Raw genomic sequence first — 26254 nt, forward strand, 5'->3', positions numbered from 1 at the left:
CACTCGAACTAGTATTGATGTGTAGATTATTTCGAAACAAATTTTGTAACTACCATGAATTGTTAGATGGCAGTAATAGACTATTTGTTATTTATTTGAATATATTTTATTGTTCCAGGTTTTCCAAAATGTTGTTTTCCAACAATTTAACATCGTTATTCAACGATTCAAATTCGTAATACTTTGGAAAAATCTTATATTTCAACAGTGTATTGTAAAATCTCGTTCGTTGTTTTCGATAAACTAAATCTTCTTTTAATTTCATAATTTTGATTTTCCAAAGGGGGTTTTCAGCCTTAGGTTTCTCACCGAAAAAGTTGTGTAGGGCTCTAAAAATTATAAAGTATTGTTCCAAAAATGATTGAAAAAAGAAAGGCAGAAAAACAAACTCACGCATTTAGTTGATTTTCCAGTGTTGTTTCATTAAAATCAATTTTTTTAATTAAAGCCAAAGGTTTCAATGAATGATTGAGTTTATTAATAACTCTGGAAAATTAAACAAAAAACACTATATTAATAAATTTTAATTGTTTTTCAAACAATATATGTACCTTGCTGTAAATACACGATCTTGAGTTTGATGACATTTATGCTGGTGACACACTACTGGTTGAAAATGTTTTAGATCTTTGGTGCTCGTTTCTGAGGCATTCAACATTAAAAATGTCTCATCAATTGGTAAAATTGTTTTCAATAAAACAAATTGAGTTCGATTATTGTAGATATATTTGTGGCTTTTGTATTTTGAAATCAAAGCGTCATAATTTCTTTTTGATATAAATTCGATGCCTTAAAGATAAAATACATTTTTGTTAACTTATTTAGCACTATTCTGTTAATTTAAGGGCAAGTTATCTTTGGTTTCCATCATTAAAACCAATCATTGGCTTTTTTTGACAGCTGGGTCAAGCGATCATTTACGATTTCTACCGTTGAACAAAACTTTGGCAAATTTATATTTTTAAGATTTTTGTATTTAAACACAATTCTTAGCTAAGCTACAATCAGCCAACTTTGACATATTGAATAGAAAAGATCGACTCTTATGGTATGAGTCAATCTGAAATGTTTCCTCAAACTTTGTGCTTAAGATCGTAAATATCGTAAGTTCGAGCCCAACGCCTGATTAGATCTATGTTCCTCATTTTAACGCTTTGACAGCTGACCACTTTATTGTAATTGCAATTTCGTTTGTTTAGATAAAAGTAAACTATTGTCTCAACGCAGGGGGCTTAAAGCTACATTACGTTATGCAAATTTTTAGGTAACGCTTTATGACAGTGGGTACCATAAAATATCGTAAAGCCGGTAAGAAACCTATCAAAGGCTCTACTTTTTTAAAGTGCGGCTGTGGTTGGCCATCACTCTTTAGCTTCAACTAGAAATCAAATTAACTTTATCACTTATTTTCATCCTACTTGAATTGTGCGATAATCAGATTTCTGACAGCAAAAGTGATAAATGGAAATCTCTGATATATTGAAGCTTGGTAAAGTAGAACGCAGTCCAAGGGAATGGCTCCTATAGAAGTATATGTTGTTGATCAAACAGAACGCTAGCGGTTAAAAATGAAACGCGACGATGATCAAATCGGAGTTTGTAAATTTAAAAAAAGAACAAGAGGTCAAACGTCATTACAGAAAGAGAAAACAAAACAAACATTTCTTTTTAAATGTCAACTTAATCTCTTAAGCTATATCTTTACACAATAAAGCCAAATGGACCGTAGCCGATCCAAAATGGACCGTTTGTGGGGAAACTGAGATGGCCCGTTTTGGCTCTGTCGATCTATTTGGATCTTCAGCAAGCAATGAGGAACGGCTCTGCCATGTGTGGGGAAACAACGAGCCAAGTAGTTCTGTCTGTTTACACAATGGTCTTTCGCTAAATAATAACTATCTCATTCATATACAAGTTTAAGGAAACAAATACATAATTAATGTTCCCTCCTTTTATTTTGTAAATGTCAAAATTGTTTGATGCCAATTTATTGGGTCTGTCGTGTATTTAAAGCTTTTAGAAAATCTTCACAATAATTCCTAACTTTTTCTGTTTTAAAAGGATACTTGAATTAATTGGATTGCTGAATTATTTTTTTCGCAGTAAATTTCAAAAGCAAAGAACAAAAATACCTTGACTCCTAGAACTGGGTCAATGGAACGCTGAAAGCTGACTGGGTTCTGTTTGGCGTATGACGAATGCAAAGGGAAGCAGCGCATTCTAACCATTTCACCAGAACGCGTTATGTTTTGAACAGGCCTTTATAGAAATACATACTGCTCTGACTTAATATGTGAACGTCTAAACCCATCGTCAACAACCTGATAGGTACTTATCAGTGTGATTTTAGACCAGGAAAATCCACAGTCAATCAAATATTCACTTTACGGAGAATACCCAAGCGCATTAAACCGACACCCACCATCTCTTCATCTATTTTATGACTGCATTTGACAGCATCTATAGAGACGAGTTATATAGAGCCATGTCTAGTTTTAGCATCCCTGCCAAACTAGTCCGTTTGTCCTGGAAGAACGTGAATTCGACCACGCTGCTCCATAAAGGTTGGAAACAACTTAACAGAACCTTTCAATGTCAAAAAAGGCTTTAGACAAGGTGATGATTTATCACGCGATTTCCTTAACATCGTCCTTCAAAGAATAGTGCAGAGCTCTAACGCCATCTTACAAAACTGTCCAATTATTGACATATGCTGATGTTATTGACATAATCGGAAGCACTCAGTGGCTGCGTTCAATCTCTGACAGATAGGGTATACCGATATCTTTTGGTTAATGTTTTACGTGTAAAATAACAGCTTAGATGTCAAAAAAGGAATCCAAAGGTAACCAAGAATTTCTGGGGTATGTAGGTATCTAACAGAACAGCTGATCCAACACATGGTTGAATTTCAAGAAACTCGAAAATTGATTTCAGCTTTTTGTTTTTGTTGATAAACAAAAAGATACAAAATGTTAGTTGAAGTTGTATTTGAAGATGTTCGATACATAATAGACAATGAAGAAGCTATTTGCCTCCGAATTTTAGGAAGTAATTATGATCTACTTTGAATTCGAAGCTTAAATGTTTCTCTGCTTTTTGTGAACAGATGAAAGTTGTTTTTATTTTTTGACAGCTATCTCAATACAGCTATCCAACTCGTTCAACAAGGTTTCTAAAAGCCAACTATCCAAGATGGGCTTTTGTGAGTATTGAGGCTGAGGCGTCAAAACTGAGCAAAACAAAGTACATGCTGTCATCAAGAAAACGCCACCATCGACAGACGTAGTTTTGAAGTAGTTAAGGACTTTGTCTACTTAGGCTCCCCTATGAAGGCAGAAAACAACACCGGTCAGCGCTAAGATCAAACGATGAATTACTCTTGCTAACCTCTGTTTCTTTGTGTTAAGAAATTAAGTAGTTAAGCCCTCTCTCGAGCCACCAAAGTTTGGCTATATTACATAAGACCTCCATCATCCCCGTCCTGCTATACGGTGCAGAAGTATGGGCTGTGAAAAAGCGGATAAGAGCAAATTGGGTCATTAAGTTCTTCGTGTGATCTACTGTCCCGTATGCATAGAAGGTTAGTAGAAGTGAAGATGGAACGACAAGCTGAAGGATAAAAGTCAAACGAATGAGATTGCTGGGTCACGTAGAGCGCATGGAAACCAATGCTCCGTTACGGAAAGTCTTCGAATCCACGCCCACTGTGGATCAGGTTGCGGAAAGTGACTAAAGCCAACTGGAGACATATAGCTAGGAGCAAGCAGTGACGTGCGGCAGTCCATTTGACTGGGTAGACACAAATTTTGATTCATTATTTCGCATTGTAATAATGAATTAATAGTTATCTTATCTTCTATAGATAGCATTGAAAACTTTACATTTGTATCATTTGAGAAATACTCAAAAATATCATCATTTCCTGAAAAATCCATTTTACAAATATGTATTGATTTACGCAATACAGGTTGGCAATCTCAAAAATTTACGACCTTAACTTGTCCTGTCAGAGTTCAATATCAAAATGAAATGGAAATAATTTAATTCACATGTAAGACGCAACGTCTTCCGACAGAGCTCAATATCGATAATTCGATTTTTTTTTTCAAAAACAAACCGATAGATTTTTTTAAATTCTTGCTAAAATTTGTGTTCTTAGTTTAGCTTCTTTCAATATAAAAATATATAAAGGCTATCCCATCCCAGCTAAAACCGTTATTTTGTTTTTAAGTTTTTTCAAGAACTAAACTTTTTTTTTCTGCCAAAAATATCATTGGTTTTTATTTTTAATTTAAAAAACAAATATTATTTTTTTCGAAATTTGATTTCTTGAAAATGGGTTATCATTTTTTACAAAATTGAAATGCCAGTCGTCTAATAATAAGTTCACAATTATATTCCAAAAATATTTTTAAACTAAAATTCAATAAAAAATTGTATTTTTTCTTGAGAAATCAAATGGCATTTACATTTTTGAAAACAAATTTTGTTGCAGGTACATTTTAATTTAATACAGGAAATAGTTTTAGACAGACATTTTTGAATACATGAGCGAGTTCATGCGAACCAGTCGTGCATTTTATATTTTTTTGTTTGTTACAGTTTTAAGTTATGCCCTAGTCTTATTTTGGATTTGATTGTTTGTTTGCAATATCAAAAGATATTTTCAAGTTGTCTAAAAACAAAGATAAAAGGTTTGTTGATGTACTAAAATTGTATTACGATTCCAATAACTATTTCTTGAAGAACTCATCCTTTGCAATAAAAACATCCTAAAGTCATTTGATATGACCAACACTATCCCAATCTTTGCTTTTTCGTTGCTAACAAGCAAGATTTAATTTAAGAAATGTTACATTAACATCTTGAAGTTTATGATATGAAGCCTTAAATAATTATTTTTTTTTCTATTTTTATTGAAATAATATAATTTAAAAATATGTAGAATAATTAAGAAGAAGTTAATTTTTGAAATCTACTTCCATTTTTCTCAATCTACTTCACTTTTTTCCTAAAATCTACTTCCACTTTTTTTTGAGAAGTGGTAACACTTGCCTGCTGCCGCTGCCGCTGCGTGCTGCGTTGATCACATTCACTGTGCTACTCCTCCTGACTGACACTCGTTCTCTTCATGAAAAATTCGAATTAAGAATTTACTTTCAAAACAAACAAGCGATTAGACAGATTCACTTATGTCTACTAGCTTCCATACAAAATCAGTTTTTGGAAATGATAAGCTAACCCTTTTCCCTTCATATAACTTTAAAGGGAAACAAAGACACTGTCTTCGTCTTTACTCGTGTCGTGCCATTCGTACTTTCGGTATTCGGTGTTCGTTCGGGAGGTTCGTTAATAGTCAGTCATATATATGTAGAGCCAAGCTATCCATCATCAGCGTTACCACTTTACTTCAATTGAAGTAAATCTACTTCTTTTTTTCAAATAAATCTAAAATCTACTTCCTACTTCGCACCATCATCAAAATATTGAAATCTACTTCATTTTCAATATCTCGTTTTTTACCTACTTCAATTTTAATAAAAATAGACTGAAACTACTCCTTTTTTCTCTCACTCTTGTATGTAGTCTTAAAACTTTCTAGAGAATCAAAAATCGCTTGAGTATTTGCATTTGCAGTGAAGTAACGTCTTATCTAATGTATTCTAGTGTAACCCTTTTGTCATTATCGACATACATCAAAGGGCCTAGAAGGACCTTTATCACAATTTCCATTCAAAAGGGCTGTTGAAAATGTCTAGGCCGTATTTTAATAACAACGACTTGATTTTAGAAAATAATGCCCTAATTCTCATCGTTTCACTTTTCAATAGACGAACATTTTTTATTGTTTTTGTTTCGTTTTCAAACAATCCTTAACGACAAAGCTTATCGATCTCCCAATAACAAATTTACATAGTTTGATTTTGTAAATACATATCTTTATTTATCATACATATAGGGCCCGTATGGCAAGTTTTGCATTCGTAAACAAATTCGAATTCGAGATTTTAAACAAACATGACATTACGATGGTAGAGAAGACTAAAAAAGTGCTCCCCGATTTTTTGAAACTAAAAATAACAGTAGTTTCAATACAAATTTGTACGGTCAAAAATCGATAATTCGATTTTTTTCAAAAACAAACCGATATATTTTTTTAAATTCTTGCTAAAATTTGTGTTCTTAATTTAGCTTCTTTCAATATAAAAAATATATAAACGCAATTCCATCCCAGCTAGAACCGTTATTTTGTTTTTAAGTTTTCTCAAGAACTAAACTATTTATTTTTTCTGCCAAAAATATCATAGTTTTTAATTTAAAAACAAATATTATTTTTTTTTTGAAATTTGATTTCTTGAAATGCCAGTCGTCTGGCAAAAAAACGATTTTCAAACGCAAATTTAAAAAAAAATTATTTTTTCTTGAAAAATCAAATGGCATATACTTTTTTGAAAACAAACTTTTTTGCAGCTACATTTTAATTCAATACAGGAAACAGTTTTACACTGGTTCATGCGAACCAGTCGTGCATTTTATTTATTTCTGTTTGTTAAAGTTTTAAGTTGTGCCCTGGCCTTATTTTGGATTTGATTGTTTGTTTTCAACATGAAAAGATATGTTCAAGTTTTCCAAATCCAAGGTAAAAGGTTTGTTAATTTACTGAAATTGTATTACGATTCCAATAACTATTTCTTTAAGATCTCGTCCTTTGCAAAAAAAACATCCTAAAGTAATTTGATATGACCAACACGAGCCCAATCTTTGCTTTTTCGTTGCTAACAACCAAGATTTAAGAAATGTTACATTAACATATTGAAGTACGAGTATATGATATGAAGCCTCAAATAATTAATTTTTTTTCTATTTTTTTGTTGAAATAATGTAATTTAAAAATATGTAGAATAATATGAAAAAGTTAATTTTTGAAATCTACTTCGATTTTTCTCAATCTACTTCACTTTTTTCCTAAAATCTACTTCCACTTTTTTTTAAGAAGTGGTAACGCTGTCCATCATAGCATAGCATGATGTTGGTATATGTGAGGTAGTGATATAAATAAAAGTAGAAATAGGTGTGAATGTAGATTGTAGATACACATATAAATGGGTTAGACAAAAAATGACAAGAAGTAGGTACTATGGGATAGGAAATATTATTCTTAATGAAATCAAAATAGGAATTAGTATAATTAGGTACAAATTTTTGTTTTTTTCCATGCATATCATTTTTAAAGTTATGTATTTAGGTACTGTAGAGAGTAAAGTATTGTTTCAAATCTGGAGGGTAGACACTGTCTAAAACGTCTTATTGACGCACCGTCACTGGGAGCAAGCTACATAGATGAAGACGTTTGTCATTGGAATCTTATACAACTCATTAAATATTTGCAATAGTTTAATTTCCGGCAGGGAAAGTGCTTCACGATGATCTCAAAGAGCTTCTTTTTAGGTGTTAACGACTTCAATGATCAATGGGCAGGTTCAGACGACATAAAAGACTTGAAAGTAAAGCAAGTTTCTAGTATGTGATCGGGCAGCTGTCAAAAAATTACCTTCCGCTTAAGGCAACTTTAATGGAAAGTTGGCTGGAAAGTTAGTCAAGAAAAATTTCCCAAACTATCAACTCAAGTCGATATCTGTCAAAATGACAGTTTATCATGATTGTTCATTTAACTGAAAGCTGAACTTTATTACCATGTGATTTATTTATTTTCTGTAAAGTTCCTTTTGATGTTTTTTGTAAAAGGGGACTCCGTTTAAAATTGGAAAATGAATAAATAATTTAAATTTGAAATTTAATCGTTAAATTGCTTAATGCTCAATTTAGGAGCACTTTTTTGATAGTTGTTGCACTATCAATTGAAGGTAGAGGTTTGTGAAGTTAAGTTTGAAGTTTATAACACTTAAAAAACTAACTAGTTGAATTGGTCAAAGTTTACGTTCAAAGAATGCAGTGAAGTCCCTTACGTTGTCTGAACATGTCCAATGTTTTATTGAAGCGTTTAGCCTTAACGCCGTTTTATTTTTCAAATCCAAACATAAATGGTCGCATTCAGAAAGCTAGTGGCTACGTAATCAAGGGATTCTGATTGGCTAAATCTAACTACAAAAGTAGTTGAAATTTCCCCTCCGACGTAGTGTAAAAAAAATTAGCTACAAAGTTAGTGGAGAATGATTTTGACGTTTCACAATCAGCTGCTCGGTAAAATGCACTAATTCAAAATAAAATAAATCGTTCAGTATTAAAATACAAAGAACATAAATCATTCAAATTGTGTCTTAAAAACACAAAAGATAAGTTAAAGTTATCAAATCAAAAATATTTCTTATTTTATATATTTGCATTTGTCAATAATATGACAGTTCCAGATTGACTATCTTTGTAGTGTAGTTTTGCATTCACAAAGCTAGTTGAATTTTGACTAGCTTTGTGAATGCGCCCAATGACAGCTGCCACATAGCTGTCTACTCCAAATGAAACCCCTTATTATAAAACCCATTTAAATCTCTGTTTAGGAAAATTAATTTACATAATTTACATACGGAAATACACGGAAACATTTAAAACAAAAACTAATTTTGAAATAAATTTTTCTTTTTTTCAGAATCAGTAAATAATTTGAATTTCTAATCAAAGGAAATTCAGTAAAATATTCATTCAAACATTTTCTACCATGTTTTGTCAATATACATACATTTTTTGTTTTCTTTAATGACTTTTTGCCATTGATTTTGAAAAACTTACCGAAAGAATTGTCTTTGCTTAAGAGATATGAAGTTTCTTCATAGGGTGATGGTTCAGCATCAATTCCACTTAGAATCATTTCTCCTTTTGCATTAAGATTTATTGAAGCGTTTTTATTTTGGAATGTAAGGAAATTATCTGTCACATCGGGAAACAAGTTAAGCTTCAAATCAATTTTTCTGAAAAGAAAACTCTGGTTAGATAAATTTCTATCTCTCGGAGCAAAAAAAAAAAATGATTTGATCTTGATCTGAAACTAGCACTTTTCCAAATGTCAAAATTAACATTACAGAAATGTTTACAATCGAAATTGTAGTGCCTGTGGCATGATGGTAAGTTCGTAGGAATGTTATGACAGAGGCGTTGGGTTCAATCTCTGCCCATGCCACTCAAAGTTAGGCTACTTTCTCTTTCCAGGAATTGATAAATGGTCCAAGAGTAAATTCTTATCCATAAAAGCGCTGTCTTAAATTTGCCTTTCGGATTAGGCTTAAAACTCTAGGTCTCCTCCATCACTGACAACATTATTCGCACACAGGAATGATTGAGAGTTCTAGTCACTAGACCCTATTTCTCAACGGACTATTGCGCCACCTAATTTATTTATTTATAAAACTTTCGAACTTATATTAAGTTAAATAAAAAATTCATGAGCCTTCCACGCAGCGAAAAATTTGTCACCTTTTTTCTATGACTTAGAGGTGATAATAATTTAAACCAAAATAAGGAATTGCTGAATTCTTAAATCCTTTTAACCACCTTTTGAATCTTTCTTCATCTCAAAGGGATTAACCTTTATTTTCTATCTTCATATAGGAAGGTGATGTGCAATGTACATGACGTTAATACTTTAAATCCCCATTCAACTCTATCTGATGTGGCATTCCGCCGCCGCCAAGGATGAAAGTAGGATGAGAATTATTCATGCTTGTGCAATTTTCTACTTGATAACATTTCCATTTGCATAATAATGACAAAATCGAGAGAGAAACACAATGGCTGAAGGATGTTGAAATGTGCGTTTTCTAATCCTAACTATCGTAAAAATAATAAAGCCAACTATGGGTACGTTATAGGATGTGTTGTGCATTCCCTGCAACCGCATATTCTTCCAGACAAATGCTAAAGGATGTGCCATACCAAGTGGAATATGAGCGCTTTAACAGAACTTATCATCAACTTCTCATTTGCACATAATTTTATGGTTCTGTAAAATGTTCACGCATTTCTGTTTCTTGTTTTTTGAAATTTCTATGCAGTTTTTAATGGCAGCAGATTTTATATATGTACATCCATACTTGGTGATGAAAATTTTGCGTGGGTGAACTTTGTATATGTATATGGAAAAGGAAGAAGACTCACTTCTTTTCTGGAACGGAGACGCCTGAATGAATGATGCATACGCCTGAAGCAATACGAAAGGAAAGTTCTTCTCCAATGTCAATGACGAGGACGACGACGGTACTCTGGGTGACGTCGGTGGCGTCGTCATCGGTGGAAGCAGTGGTGTCTAAATCATCAGATTGGATACGATCTTCCTTAAGAATGAGCTTAAATCCGTTCGGGGAATGTATTTCCACTTTATCTTTGCCACAGACTTCAACAGTCGCGTAGTTTTTATGTTGCATTAAATAGTTGAGATTATATGTGACATAGGAATCCTGCATTTTGGCTTTGTTTGCACCCTAGAATAAGTTAGGTTGAAGATTAAAAATAATGTTTATTCATGCTTGATATTATAATCTTAAATATGTAAAAGAACCAACAAATGTACCTTTGCAACGAAGGTTGGATTGGGGTTTTTAAAAATGTTTTCCATTAAATTAGTTTCACATTCTGAAAAAAATATGAAAATAGTTAAAAAGTCCAAAATTGTTTAAACAAACAAATGTGAAATATGAATCGATAGTTACTTAAGCTAAGATAGTATCAAAGCTTTAATTAATTGGCTGGTTAAATGTTATACTTTGATATTTATCAACTATCAATTTTAAGTTGACAATCTGGTGAACCATGGAAAGATAATTTTTAGTTTAGTTGACTGATTACAAAAACGCCGCCGTATTTGAAGACTTCTGTTTTGACTCATTTTGACGGCACATAATTTTCTCCCTTTCTCAAAATATATTGAATGAAAATAAGATAGAGTGATTAAAGGTCAAACTGGTAACCAAAGAAGATTCGAATGTAACAATCATCATTCCTTCTTAAGACCCTAGAAAGATTCATTGATATCCATTTAAGCGCAAGTATTGATACAAGACTTCTATCTCCATAACAACATGCCTACTGTAAAGGCAAATCGGTAGAAACGATGTTATACACTTTAGTACGCACCATCGAATCCTCCCTCCACCATCAAAGAGAGTTCACTATGGTTGCTTTCCTTGGCATCGAAGGCGCTTTTAACAACGTGGACACATCTGCAATCAAATCTGCACTGACATCTCTAAACGTAGAAGGTTCGCTTGGAAAGCTTATTCCTTTAATGTTGACTAGCAAAATAATTACATCAAAACTGTGCGACTCTTCTGCTAGAAGATTCGTTAGCAGAGGGACGCCGCAAGGTAGTGTATTATCCCCTCTCCTCTGGAACCTGGTGGGAAATGAAATCCTATCTGGTCTGAATACGGAAGGTTTTAGAGTGAATGCCTATGTGGATGACGTTGCTATAGCCGTTTCAGGAAAGCATCTTTAAAGTACTTTTACAAAACGCCTCAGGCAAACTAATACTTTGGTCTGATCGGTATGGACTGGGTGTCAAAGTAGGTGGCGCAACAGTAGAGAACCAGGGCCTAGTGACTTACAACTCTCAACTACTCCTGTGTGCGAGTAATTGCAGGGATGGAGGGGAGCTACAGTTTATATGCCGAATCCGAACGGCTTATTCGAGAAAGCTCTTTTTCATGACAATAATAACTCTTAGAGAATTTGTCAATTCCTCGCAAAGAGGAAGTACCCGTAAAAAAAACTTAAGGTGGTACAGGCACGGATCGAACCCAAGACCTCTCGCATGACACGGGCACTACAATAATACAATTCCAAAAGGCTATTGTAGCTGTCTTTTCTTACAAAAAAGCTATTGGTAATAAATGGGTCTTACAACCTCGAATTAGGCATTGGCTATACACATCGGTAATCAGACCGAATTTAATATACAGCAAGGTAGTGAAAAATTACATAAAGTCCAACGTTCAGCTTGCCTATGTATAAGCGGACCGCTTCAAACTAACCCATGGGCAGATCTGGATACTCTATTCTTAGCAAACAAATAGCTAATCGCCTCAAAGCTTCATCGCAGTGGGTTAACAACAACATTGGCCGAGTCAATCCACTTTCACACGGATGGATCAATAACAAATGAAGGAGTTGGTGGAGGTGTGTATACTCTGAACGACTGAAATTAAGTCTCTCATTCCGCCTTTCCAATCATTGTAGCGTGTTCCAGCCAGATCAGAAGGGAAGAAAAACTTCTTGCATCGCCCTAGAAAGCTAAAACTTCTTGCGGCATTTTTGGCGACATCGCGATCGTTCCACAAAAGGTGGTTGGTGATACTCATACCGAGAATATCGAGATGTTCTTCTCGTCGATGCAAGTGCCATTTGTATGGATAATGGCAAAGGATGTATATTTCGCTTTAACGATACCAGACAGCATTGGGTTTTCGAAGCATTATATTCTACGCGGTTTCTTATTCCCCATTGTACTATGCTGTTTAGGTCGGAATTTAATGAGCTTATCATATTTTGGCGTTGCAGTTCCACATCCGAAGAAGAGGGATTTGAATCTGAAAACGAATATGAAAAGCTAAGAGTACTATCGTCATTTAAACAAAACCAATGTATTGGATAAGAAGTTGCAGACAGAAGATCATTAATAAAAATGAGAAAGAGTGTTGGAGATAGAACAGAGCCCTGGGGCACGCCCGCCAGCATTTATTTTGTGGTTTTCAGACTTGAATCCATCAAATACAAATTTTATTAAACGATTCGAAAGGTAATTATTAATCCAATAAAGGAGGGATTAATGAAAACCGAAAGCACGCATTTTCGATAAGAGAGCCTGATACCAAACCCTATCAAATGCTTTGAAATATCAATTGCAATAATCTTACTTTCTCCAAAACTATCTAAAGATTTGTTCCACTGTTCGGTGAGATGAACCATGAGATCACCAGTGGACCTATTGCTAGGAAAACCCTATTGTCGGCCATTAAGAAGCTTTCGATCTTAGAGATATTTCTTGAGCTGATAATTATTCAGCGTTTCCATGACCTTGGACAGAAGGGACGTAAGTGCAATCGGTCGGTAATTACACTGTGAGGAAGAATCGCCTTTTCTGGGAATAGGCTGGACAAATGCGGTTTTGCATCCGCTCAGAACGAGACCTAAAGACAAGGACAGATGAAAAAGCTTACGCAGTAGTTTTGCCAGCGTTGAAGAACACCTCTTCAGAACGGACCAGCAGATTTATGTATATTAAGATCTTTTAGGACTCTCGCTACAGTACGAGTGCGAAAAAAGATTTGCCCTTATAGAATCACTAACTCGCTCAAGTACAGGCGGAGTCATAACACTCACTGGCAGCGTTGAATTGGCACGAACTGCCTAACAAAGAGATTTGCTTCTCTAAAGAGCTATCAAATAGAGTGTCATTCACAATGAGGAAGAGGAAGAATTCCTCATATTTTTTATAAATGACCAAAAATTTGTACTGCCTTTGGGACATATTGAAGTATTTTTTGCCGTAATTTTTGGTCATGTAAAAATTTGGTCCGTCGAATATGGGCGTTGCACTTATTCCAGTTTTCCTCAGTTGGATTGTCTTTAAAACGACGGAAACATACCTTCTTGACCCTAATAACCTCTTTACAAAATAGAAGCATGCGTTTTCCTTAGGTCTGATACTTTTAACCCTATTCGGGATAAAGGTTCTCATTCCCAGGAGAATCAAACTTGTGATCATATCAGCGCTGGCGTCAACGTCACTATCGAGGAAGCATAGTGACCAGTTAAAGATCCTAAAATAATATTGAGACCATCCCAGTTGGCTTTCTCGTATTGCCAAACGGTTCTCTTAGGAGCTCTTTCTTTAACTGAAGAGTTCTTACACGATAAATTTGCTGATTTGACACAATGGTCAGATGTGCTTAGAGGAGATAGAATACTAATAGTGTACTTATCAGGGTTAGGGGTACGAAACAAGAAAAGAATGTTTTCTGCTTGACCTACCACGACGGATATACGAGTGGGCTCGTTGACAAGCTGAGTTAGGTGATTAAACTCAGCGAAGATATCAGGAAACACTCCTTCTGGTGTTGATTGGCCCGAATGTTGAAGCCATGAAGAACTGTGTACATTGAAATCGCCCGTGACAACGGTTTCAGTGTGAGGATAGGACGATACAATTCTTTGGATGGAATCAGACAAACCATTAAATTCACGAGAAGTTGACACTCTGTCTAGATTGATGCTTCGATAAAGGAACCAATAGTGAATGGTTTGCTTATTCAAAATGGTGGGAAAAAATAATGGCACCAAGTTATATCCTTGAATAAAGAGTGCAATGGGATCGGAATCCTCACCCACTTGGGTTTCACTTAGTGCCACTACAGCTGACCTGTTTTAAGCAGTGTGGGAGTACACTGAAAGAAAATTCGCTCTAAGCCCACGAATATTACAATAATCTAAACTGAAATTTCCAGCCATTGCAAATAAACGAATAGCAAAAAAACAAAACAGACAAAGACTATAAGAAAAATATTACTGATTTGAACCACAGAATGCTATTCGATACACGCCACTACTAGTGTTATGCCTTAGTAGTGACAAGAATCGAATCAGGCCCATTTCCCATTTTTGCATGATTTTGGTTGAAGATATATTTTCATTGCTCTTAATTTGAAATCAACCCAAATAGGCACGGAATTTGAAAGTTAAAGCTTACGTTTCAAATTGGAGAACTTTTTAAATACAAACATTTTAAATCTTCAATTACAAAATTCTCATCTGAAATTACCTTTATGGGGCCTTAGTTTTAAATCTGAAATCAAACAATGCAGTAAACCAAATGTTGGAAATATTTTTAAAACTCATCTCCTCGAAGATTAAATTCTATGTTAAGTTAAAAACTCTGTGTTGGTGTTGACTGTTGTTCAGTCTAATATTTTCTATACATATTTTATATTGACCTACCAAAATTAGTTCTTATACAATCTTCAATAACCTTTGTTGTTATTGAAGTTCCACAAGGATAGTAACATTTTAAACAATCACTTGTCCATATCATTTTAACACCATCATCACGGTCTAGGAATTTCTTGTTCTCAAAATAATCCGTCCATTCATAAATCATAAATTGATCAACTTCGTTTTGCTAACAAAAAAGGAAAACACTCTTGTTAAATATAATTAAATAATAAATAATCACTTACAAAAGTTCCATTCAAACTAAATCTAAGTTTTCTTCCATCAGCTAAAGTAACATCACAATTTGAACAATATATTCCATACTTTTCTAAATTTCGAACAAAATCAATGTGATCTGATATTTCGTTGGGAATTTCGTGTTGACTAGAATTTTCAAAATACAGATCTGCATAGGAAATAGTTTCGATTATATAAAGATTGTAAATAATTCCATTTGGTGTAAGAACTTTTATTGTTTCATTTCTTAGATAACATATAACAAATCCTTCCATTGTATAAAGACGTTTTAATTCTGAGTGTTGGCTTTTCGAATGATAACATTGCTCGACAGCTGCTAAGTTGTCGACATTTATGTACCTGACTTGACAACCATTAGGCCACTGAATGAATATGTTTGGATAAAGCTGGTCTTGTTGGTATAACTCAATGTCGCAACTTAAATTGTTCTTTGCTACGAACCTTAATTTTGAAGTAGCACCATTTTTCTGGGGATAAAAATAGACTGAATTGGCGAATAAAAACATATTAATTGAGATCTTCTGTTCCTCATTTGACCAATTTTCCATTACGCAAGATATAAATCCATCTTTAAATCGAAATATGTTTTTAGAAACAATCAATTCTTGTAAACACTCGTTAAAAATTAAGCCAGAAAACTTTGGATGGACGGAAGTTGTAGCGCCACTCTCGAAGCTTCTTAGAAAATCTGCTAAATTGGGAGCTATGTGGCTACAAAAGTCTCGGAAGCACAATCTTGTAGGAAGATGGAATTTTTCTGTGACTTTGACAACTCTGTCGAAAAATCTTCGTAAAACAAAAAGCTTACACTCTATTGACACATCAATTTGACAACATTCATCATACACAATTTTTCTTGCTTCCAATCTTTGAACGAAAGATTCCCATGACATGAGTTCGTAGAATTTGGGCAAGTCAATTCCATATTCAGTATTGCATTTTTCACAGTCCGAATTAGAACCACTTCTAGTTACCATATTAACCAGCTTCCAATAAGTCACCAAATTTAATTGATTATCCACAGCTGAATGAAGTAATTCATTAGCTTCCTCAACGATAATTTTGCTGTAATCATTCTCCAAAAACGGGCTAAGATAGCAACAAAAAGAGGATGAATTTTTTTTTCGTTCCAAATTGGCGTGGTTTTCAATTGCCGTAAATAAATTATCCAAAAACACACCCACTGCAGCAGCTGGTGAACCAGTACCATCATCGGCATCATCATCATCAGTAGCAGCAGCATCATTGGTATCCTTGTTCGAGTGGAATTTTACTTGAACAAACTTAGACCATAATAGTTCTTCCTGACTTGGCAATTCGGTATCATTAATTTCGACAAAGTCAGTTTGGTAAACGATAAATTGTTGCTTTAACATCTCAATGTCATACAAATACCATGTAAATTGATCGTAAATTTGCTGGGAGTATTTTTGTACTTCTTGTTCAGAGTCTTGAATATATTCAGATGTGGTACTCGTAGCATTCTTGGGAATGGGAAGCTGATTTAAGTTTTCAATGAAAATACCAACATTCATGGTATCCGGAGATTTTCTTAAGAAATCGATATCCTCATGCAATTTGGGAAAGTTTACCTCTAAGTCAGATTCTGGACATGGTATGAAGTGAATTATTGCTTGCAAGGGTTGGTGGCTTCTGAAATCGATTTTGGGGGATTAAAATGTTCAAGGAGGAAGGTACAAACTTGTTTAAGTTTGGTGAATACTCTCAATAAACATACGTATAGGTACTTATATGATTTGGAATAGTGGAGAAATGGTTATAGTTTGAAAAGTTTACATTTTCAAGAGTGTCAACTGTCTTGATCGAGTGTGTATGTTTTTTTATTTTTATTTTAGTTGTTTGGTCAAGTGTGCTTTCAAAAGTTTTTAAGAATTTGAAGTAAAATGCATTGAAAGGAGTTTGGCTGGCGACAGAAAAGTGCATCGTTTTTGATGAATAAATAAAAGAAGTCTGGAACAATTTTTGAAAAGCAGAAATATTGTGTGTATTCTTAAATGAATTAGTATTTTGAGCATAAAATTTGCATATTTAAATCATCTCTTTTCGAATCGAGAACTTATAGAAAACTTTAATTAAAATGTGAGTCATAGAATATTTTTGCAGATGTGGACACAAAAACTACTTAAATTGATTTATTACATCCATGAAATTGTTTCTGCTAGTATTTAAAGAATTAAAAGAAACAACAGATGCAGACTTTTGTCAATTACACTTAATTTTTGATAAATTTTTAAACTACGTATATTCTTCTTGTCTAGCTTTTCAGCAAAGAAAGTTTTATTATTGGAAACGCTAAAGTCTACGAGTTTGAACATGACTTTGTTGAACATGTACGTCAAATAGCGAACATAACTATCATTTGTATCAAATTCGATTGTCCGAATTTGTGTTTAGCAGGAATAGGATACAAATCTTTTTATTTCCCTACAGAGGACTATTTTGACGATATGGAAGTTGGAATATCATTTATCAATGAAAATGTCATGTCAAGAGGACACAAGAGTCCACATGTTGTTCTCAAAAAACTTTTATCAGCGAGCGGTTATGCCGGCTCTTGCCCGTGAAATTAAGGACCTAGTCCTTCAGGTTGAATGTTGAAGTTCAGCGTGATTTCCTGACCACATCAAGAAAAACAGTTGCGAAGCATTAAAAAGCCAAGTGCATTTACTGTTGCCAACCCACGCAAACGGTTGCCATACAGCAAATGCGATGAGATGGGCTAGAAAAAAAGAAGTTGAACAACTGCGATGTTGACTATTGTGACTGATATCGAAAAAAGCCAGACTTAATTAAATGTCCGGCAGTACCCGTGGCATGATGGTTAGTGCGTTGGACTGTCATGCAAGGGGTCTTGGGTTCAATCCCTGCCTGTGCCACCTTAATTTAAAAAATTAATTTTCGCGGGTACAGCCTCTTGTAAGGAATTGACAATTCCTTCAAGAGTAATTCTTGTCATGAAAAAGTGCTTTCTCAAATTAGCCTATCGGATTCGGCCTAAAATTGTTGGTCCCTTCCATTCCTGACAACATTACTCGCACACAGGAATAGTTGCGAGTTGTAAGTCACTAGGCCCTGGTTCACAACGGACTGTTGCGCCACCCAATTTATTTTTTTAAGTAAAAAGTCCTGAGCTATGGGTGCATCAACGAGCGCCTCATGACTATCCGCATGAAGGCTAAATTCGGCAACATCTGCCTAATATGTCTACACGCCCCCACAGAATGGAAGGATGACAACACCAAGGATATGTTTTGTGGTTTGATGAGGAATGACGCAAGCAAATGCAGCCAAACAACAGGTACGCAAGCAGAAGGACGAGAGCTGTCAATATGACAACAATTTGACTATCGAGGATTGTTATATTGTCTACCGCAGTTGTCATATTGACAACCGCAGCTGTCGTATTGACTACCGCAGTTGTCATATTGACTACCGCAGCTGTCATACAGTCAATATGAAAACCGGAGTTTCAAATTCCTTCAACCAAAGTTGTCATATTGACTACCAAATTGTAAAAATCTTTCGGATTTCAAAATTGACAACCGAAAATTGTTCTATTGACTATCGCGATTATCGGCTGAAAATTGACAACCAAAATAGTCAATAGGATGACTTTTTTCGTTCTGTGTAGACTAAGCAAGAAGGGTCACGAAGGGCGCATGGAAACCAATGATCCTGTATCCTTCCAAGCTTTATTTAGACCAACAATTTTAATTTTTTTTTGTTTTTTTTTAAATTTATTTGATACAAGGAACTAGAAGATGCAGTACGAAATTTTTGAAGATATGTATGATATATGTTACGTATTATTTACAAATTCCTGTTTCAATTTTTAATTTTGTTTGGAGCGGGTTTTTGTCCTATAAGAAAACTCAGGGGGCTGAGCATCTGATTTTAAATACAATATCAAGAAGGACTATCAAATAAATGTCAACTACTTACAGTAGAAGCTTAATTAATACTTCAGTTGAAAATTTACCAATTAGCACAATGAAGTAATCACATGTTTGAAAATCTTTTATCTGATTGAAAAAAAAATAAAACAAAGTGTGGAATATTTTTAAGTCAAATAATAGAAAACAAATTACCTCTGAATTCAATATTTGCAAATCAGATATTTTGATTTTCTTGGGTAAAATTTCCTCAGACTTGTCACCGTCGTCGTCTGTCTTTACAGATTCTTCAATATTTTCATCCTTATCCTCACTCCAATATCTTCTCAAATCCTCACTAAGTGTACTTGTAAGACTTACCCACACCAACTCGAAATCTTTTTTACATCTTTCTATACCTTCTTCAATCTGATAAGTTTGTTGCTGTTCCACCTCGAACTCTGTGGCTGTGGCTGTGGCAGAACACAAGAAAAACAAAAAAAGAAACTTCTAAATGAAATTCATTAAGTCAATTAGTTTGCAAAAAGAATCAAAAAAGAAACTTAAGAAAAAATAACTTGAACAAGAAACAAAAACTAAAGACTCCCATAAAGTAATTTCCAACCTTCTGAAATTGTTTGGTCTTCATCCGTATTCTTTTTTGTACCGTTTACCATGACAGGATAGATTTTTTTACTTGAACGAACTTCCATTTGTCTCACTAGCTCCTTCCCTATGACTTCCAAATTAGTTCCATGAAAGCTTAGAGCAAATATTTTGAACGTTTTTCGTGTATTTTCAAGCTATGGAAATTCAAGAGGGTAAGAGATAAACGAGAACAAGTCGAAAATTTTGTCCAAAGAAATGGATGCATTAGAGGAAAGATACAATTTTTGCGGATTGAAATGTACCTTTGAAAGCTTCCTTTTGCCGGTGCCATTCTTGGACATTTGGGATTTTTATAAATGATTTCTTTTTCGTTCTTATGGAGCGCAATGTAATTAATGATTGTTTTGTTTTTTGAAATGTCACGTTTTTCTCTTTTCATCTGGGATACTATTTTAATCAAATGGAAAGTCGCTTTTATTCCAAAAACAAAATAAAAATAAAAACAAGTGCTGAAAAGAAGAAACATTAAAGTCTTAAACAATGAACGCAAATTTGTGGTCAAGAATTCTTTTACCTTTTTTAAAACCGCACTCGTTTCACTTCACTTTTCACTTTAATCCATCTGTCAAAAAATTTCCATGAATAAAATCGACACTTAAGCATGTTTCCGGTATAATACTCCAGCCGGACAAGAAGTCGTACGTATAGAAATCCTTTTCAACAAGTGATTCAATTTCCCTAACTCTCTCGCATCAGGATACATTTTTCGTAGTGGTTTGCACAATTTTCCATGTTTTCCACAACATCGCCATTGTCCGGCAAGTCAAACCCTTGAAAGATTCTTCAAATGCATCCATCCACATGCAGATGAGTACCCTCTTCATAAGAAAATACCCTTTTTTTTTTATTCGGTAATGCTGCCGACACCGCCCGTCGAGCGTCGTCGTCCCCCATTGGAAGGTGGTGTGGTTTAAAATATTTTATGCTTCGACCAAAAAAAGGAGAGAAGATTTCGATGAACAAAGGAAATACTTTACGTATGGTCTGGAAGTTCAACTTCAAGTCTAGACTAGGAAAATGATTGAGATTTGTTATTGGGGGTTTCATTGCAAATACAATTCAAAAGGTGTTTTTTTTGTTTTCAATTTTCCTTTCTCAATAGATTTTCTGTTGGCATAAATATACCCTGGCTACAGATATACACACACCTTACCTCCATCATAGAGGAGATGGAAGCTATTTCGTAAGATTTCTATGTGGAAGTGATTTTGTCCTTATAGCCAAAAGTGGAAGAGAATTCTCGTCTGTTTCAACGAAAACGAGCTCAATTGAATCTTATTTTAATGTAAGTATGTTTGTTGCTGATGTCTTTTCGAGGTATGTATATTTTAAAATGTCTGTTATTTGGATGAAATGAATGTGAATAAGTGAAGAGTTTTGTTTGAAAATATGTGCTTCTATATATTTTTGAAGAGTAACAGAAGAGGTCCTTGGAAAAATGCTGAGTAAAGTATTGTTATTCAATTGTGAATGTTTGATCTTATTTCGAGTCGATTAGCGATTTTATATTTACTATACGTGTAGATGAAGTTGATTTGAAGTAAATTGTATCGAGTTACTTTTAACCACATCATAGATTAGAGACAAAGATTGAATTGGATTCTTACTTTGAAGAAAATAGAAATCTAGCAATTTGAGAGTTGATCAAAGTAAAATTGTTTTAAGTGTTACTCCGGAAATTGAAAAGTCATTAACATAGGTTATTTATGCCTTTTATTAACTTCTAAGAAATGCTTGTCTTAAAAAGCGGTTGGGTTTTACTGAGGAAGTTCATATAATTTACAAAGCTTTGATGGTAGGTACACACATATAATTCTATACCAATATGCCTTACCTTTCTTGGTTATAACTTGTTTATTTTTTTCACTTATAAATGCGATAAATGTTATAGTTTGTCATTTCTAAGAAAACTATATCTCTGTTAAGAAGTGAATGCTGAACAATGTTAATACTTCAACAATGTTAATACTTCAAAAGAAATTGGAATAAAGTGACAGATTAGTTCGAGACCTCTAAAATATAGACTTGGTATGCCTCAAGCAACTGATATTGGATTGTATTTATAATAAATGCGATAGAATTTTTGATACAGACATGGACTGGACTCATGAAAATGATACGATTGACATGCAAGTCTGGATCCGGAATTTTAATCAGGGAGATCAAACACTTAACAAAAAGAGGAGTTTTTGAAAACCACTTTAAAATGTGCTTTATTGTTGCGAAAAGAAGCTGACAAAATTTAAATACCATAATTATTGTAGAACACTGTTCCAACAAGATATGGTCAACTATTTAATTTCGAAGACACTCTACATATGAAATCATTCCTAGATTCCAACTCTTTTCTAAATGATTCTTGGAGCTTTTCACACAGAAATGTCAGAAATTGAAGAAACGCAGCTTTTCCGAAAATATACATTTTTTTTATCTAAATGCGAAGAACGCTACGAAAATGTAAATGCACCAAAAACCAAAAAAAGGAGAAAGTTTGCCAGAAAAATATGATCTTGTTTTTTGTTGGAAAATAAAACAAAATCTTTTTCGGTCTCAATTTTCAGAAGTCTATTATTTCTATCGTTATCAGTCTGCTTACTCGTAGATCGTAGCGGTTTCAAAAGTATAGGGCTGGAATTCGACATCTGCCAAACTAAGTTGCTAAATTTTTTCGTTCAATTGGAAGTCTGATATTTACGACAAAAATGGATCGCTTAACTATACGCATAAAAATTGTTAAAACCTACTTCAAAAATGGCGATTCTGCCACAGCCATATATCGTGCTTTAAGAGGAGATTATGATTTTCGTAAGCAATTGGTAAAATTGTGAAGAAATTTGAAGGGGTGGATTGGTTACAGATATTGTAAGGCATGTGCATCATGGTTTGGCTCGTAGTACTGAAAATATTGCTGCAGTAAGTGAAAATGTTGCCGAAGACGCGATTCCTCATCCTTCACAGGATTTAGAACAGTCTATCGGCACATTATGGCGTATTTTGCATTTGGATCTACATTTGCCAGCTCACACAACTCAAGCCAGCTGACCAATCACAACGTCGAATGGGTGATTGAACAACAGGCGTTGGATTGGCTTTTCGATTTTTCCAACAAAATTTTCTTTAGCGACGAAGCACATTTCTCACTCGCTGGGTATGTTTATAAACATAATTGTTGTATTTGGGGTTCTTACAATCCTCAAGTAATTGAAGAGAGGCCATTACATCCACAAAAACTCGCTTTTTAGTGCCAACCACTGGAGGTGTGATTGGACCTTACTTCTTCGAAAACGACGATGAAATGACTGCTACCGTCAATTCGGAGGGTTATGGTCATATGATACCCGACTTTTTTTTAATGTTATGGAAGAATACGATTTGGAAAATATGTCGTTTCAACACAACTTGGCCACCAAGAACATACGATTTGACACCGTTGGACTTTTTTTTGTATAGCTACGCGAAATACCGTCCTTATGCAGAAAAACCTTTAGCTCTTGAGCACTTAAAAACCAACATTAGTCAAGTTATGGCTGAGATAGCATTTAATATGTTTTAAAAAGAATCGATGCTTGCAACAATTCGAGTGGTGGTCATTTAAATAATTCAAAGTTTCACTCATAATGTCAAAAAAAACTTTATAATTACAAAGAAATATCAAGAAAACAAAATATTTTATATGTATGTGTTTTATTAAAGTTCAATTTTGAACCCTCAAAATGGATAACCCCTTATAAGAATGCTTCTAAAATTAAAAACAAATAATTTTCGACCAAGCATCTCGTTAACAAAAACATATTTTGAAATCAAACTATTAAGTCATATGCAAAATATTGTAGTTAAGATAGAAAAAGATAGATAGATTAAAATGAGTATTGCTGGTTTAAAATTAATTTTCACAATAACTTTAAGTTAAAAAGGAAATTTAAAAATATAAAGCTTAGTAAGTAGATTACATATACATACATATGTATGTTATAAAAACTAATTTATAATAACATTGCAATATTTAATTAACGCTTTTCTGATATAAGTAAGAATATATGTTTGAGTAGCGGTAGCCATTAAGAACGTTGAGAATGAGAAAGGATGCCGCTCTGCCCAGAAATTTTCTTCTGTACTTTTTGAATACTGGGCAGGTTCCAATGAAGTGCATGGTATTTTCCAATACATCCATATTAAGGAGCCCGCAGCGAGCTTTAAAAATTATCGAAATCATATCACGTAAATTGGAGTCATCAAAGTAGTTCGGTATGCCAGAGTACATCAAGTCGCAATATTCATCGTGAAAATGAGACTGTATCGCACTAACTGTAAATTCAGTCCAGTGTTTTTCTTTTATTTTCAGTAAGAGAATGTTATGTAAGCTGGGCCATTCAAGTATATTAATGTCAAAAGAAAAATCCAACGAACATCCATGAAAAAGATATAACCATTTCTTAGCTCAGAAGATTTTCTTGTGTATAATGGCTTTCGATAAAATGTTGGGTCACTATAATTAGGAATATTTATGAAAGAAAAATGTAGCTGGCGGGACGTTAGGAAACCCTTCGGTCAATCTGTTTCATGTGCAGAGCATAGTTAGGCGTATTATCTTTTAATGACGAAACGCTGCAACTTTTCGACTTGGTTGTATTCGCGGTATCCCCAAACTTGAGCACAGTACAACATAAAAGCTTTTGAGGTGGCATTGTATATTTTGAACTTTTGCACTTTTGAAGTCTCGACCACGTTGCATTGATTGAATTTTTAGAAGTTTCCAATCTGTTTGTTTGCTCATTCCAAGACATGTTGTAATTAAACACTACGCCAAGATACTTGTATTGATTAGACACTTTTACAATACCGATTGGAAGTTCCGCATGAAGATCATTTAAGAAAAGAATGAAAAGAAGAGAGCTTAGCACACATCCTTGACGAACACCTTTCCTAGTGGGGAAGAAGTCTGACAAACACGAACCATCCCAAACAGCTGCAGTAGTATCCTTATAAAGAGACTTTATAGTAGCCAGTATCTTCGAAGATATTTCCAGAGTCGATAGCTTATAAATAAGAGCATTTCTGTCAATGCTATCAAAAGCAGCCTCAAGATCGATGAAAAAAGCCTAGAGTTTCTTCTTTTGGCAGAGTTGAAGTTGAATTATGAATGAAAGATTATAAACATGGTCCACAATAGAATAGTTGGTTCTATATGCAGCTTGAAATTCATTGATGATGTTGTTTTTTTCTTACCAAGGTGACAGTCTGTTCAAGAGAACTGTAATAAAGAGCTTATAGAGCGTATCGAGAAATGAAAGGCCTCTATAGTTTGACACAACATTTGTAACTCCTTTCTTAAACAGCGTTTGCCATTCGTATTCGGCTTAAAACTGTAGGTCCCTTCCATCCCTGACAACAGTATTCAGGAATGGTTAAGAGTTGTCAGTCGCTAGGCCTTTGTTTTCAAACAGATTGTTACGCCACCCAATTTATTTATTTATTATTCTTAAAAGCGGGTATGTAATGGATTATCTGAAAGTGAATAACTTCTGTATTTCTTCAATAAGAGATGGACATGCATTTTTATTAAATTCATACGGTATTCCAACCAAACCAAAAGTTTTAAGAGCTTTTGATGATATAGCAGAATATATCTCGTGCGGTTCAATGGGCTAATCTAACTCTGGAACATGTCGCTGAGGAAGAGCGTATGAGATAGTAGCTGAATCATTTGATTGCGAGAGTGAGCTTTCAAAATGCATTTTAAATTCATTTACTTTTACTGACGTTGTGGTTTTAATCGACTGTCCGCGTATTTGCTCAGCAATCTTCCACCACTCTCGGGTTGAATGAACAGATTCAAGGCTCTTAGAAAGGCTAACGAAATAAGCTGTTTTTTTATTTCTACATAAAATCCTATATTTCTTGTTGGCATCATAGTAGTTTCTACGTCATATTTCCAGGTTAAGTTTTCTGAAGTACCCGTGGCATGATGGTTAGTGCGTTGGAGGTCTTGGGTTCGATCCCTGCCTATGCCGTCTAAAGTCTTTTCACGGGTACTGCCTCTTGCGAGGAATTGACAAGTTCTCCAAGAGTAAATCTTGTCATGAAAAAGTGCTTTCTCAAATTAGCCGTTCGGATTCGGCATATAAACTGTAGGTCCCCTCCATTCCTGACAACATTACTCGCACACAGGAATGGTTGAGAGTTGTAAGTCACTAGGCCCTAGTTCGCAAAGGACTGTTGCGCCACCCAATTTAATTTATTTTAAGTTTTCTGAATGATTTAAGGTGTTCAAGAGAGAATTTTTCCTGTCCATAAAACAATAAAAAACAAGTTTTTTTGGCTCAAACTTAACGTTTTGTTGTATGGGAGCTCCGTTTGCTTCATAAATACAGCCTTTGAATGCGTTGCATCGTTCTTCAATTGAATCTATTGGTATTATTATGGAGGATTCAAGTGACTCGAATTTATGTTTATAAACAACACCTCTTTGGTCATCCCATTTTATTCTGGAGATACCT

At 34.3% G+C, this 26254-nt stretch overlaps 1 protein-coding gene across 1 annotated transcript; it reads right to left on the reverse strand.

The window, feature by feature from the left end:
• Positions 1–3: 3 nt before the first annotated feature.
• On the reverse strand, positions 4–20144 carry LOC129940662 (uncharacterized). The gene is made up of 12 exons (XM_056049065.1): positions 20000–20144; positions 19714–19891; positions 19305–19561; positions 19159–19238; positions 15183–16848; positions 14944–15124; positions 10523–10584; positions 10111–10433; positions 8749–8927; positions 552–789; positions 394–486; positions 4–329 (listed from the first exon to the last, which is right to left on the reverse strand). Exons 1-12 carry the CDS (start codon positions 20036–20038, stop codon positions 107–109), a joined length of 3519 nt encoding a protein of 1172 aa, XP_055905040.1. The 5' UTR covers positions 20039–20144; the 3' UTR covers positions 4–106.
• Between the last annotated feature and the right edge of the window lie 6110 nt (positions 20145–26254).

The sequence above is a fragment of the Eupeodes corollae genome, chromosome 1 (genome assembly GCF_945859685.1).
Source record: "Eupeodes corollae chromosome 1, idEupCoro1.1, whole genome shotgun sequence".
NCBI lineage: Eukaryota > Metazoa > Arthropoda > Insecta > Diptera > Syrphidae > Eupeodes > Eupeodes corollae.

Coding starts and splice junctions, on each gene's coding strand:
- LOC129940662 (XM_056049065.1), bottom strand. CDS start 20,038: ATGTCCAAGAATGGCACCGGCAAAAGGAAGCTTTCAAAG. Junction 19,892..19,999: donor GCAAAAGGAAGCTTTCAAAG/GTACATTTCAAT, acceptor GAATTTCCATAG/CTTGAAAATACACGAAAAAC. Junction 19,239..19,304: donor TGCAAATATTGAATTCAGAG/GTAATTTGTTTT, acceptor TTTTTCAATCAG/ATAAAAGATTTTCAAACATG.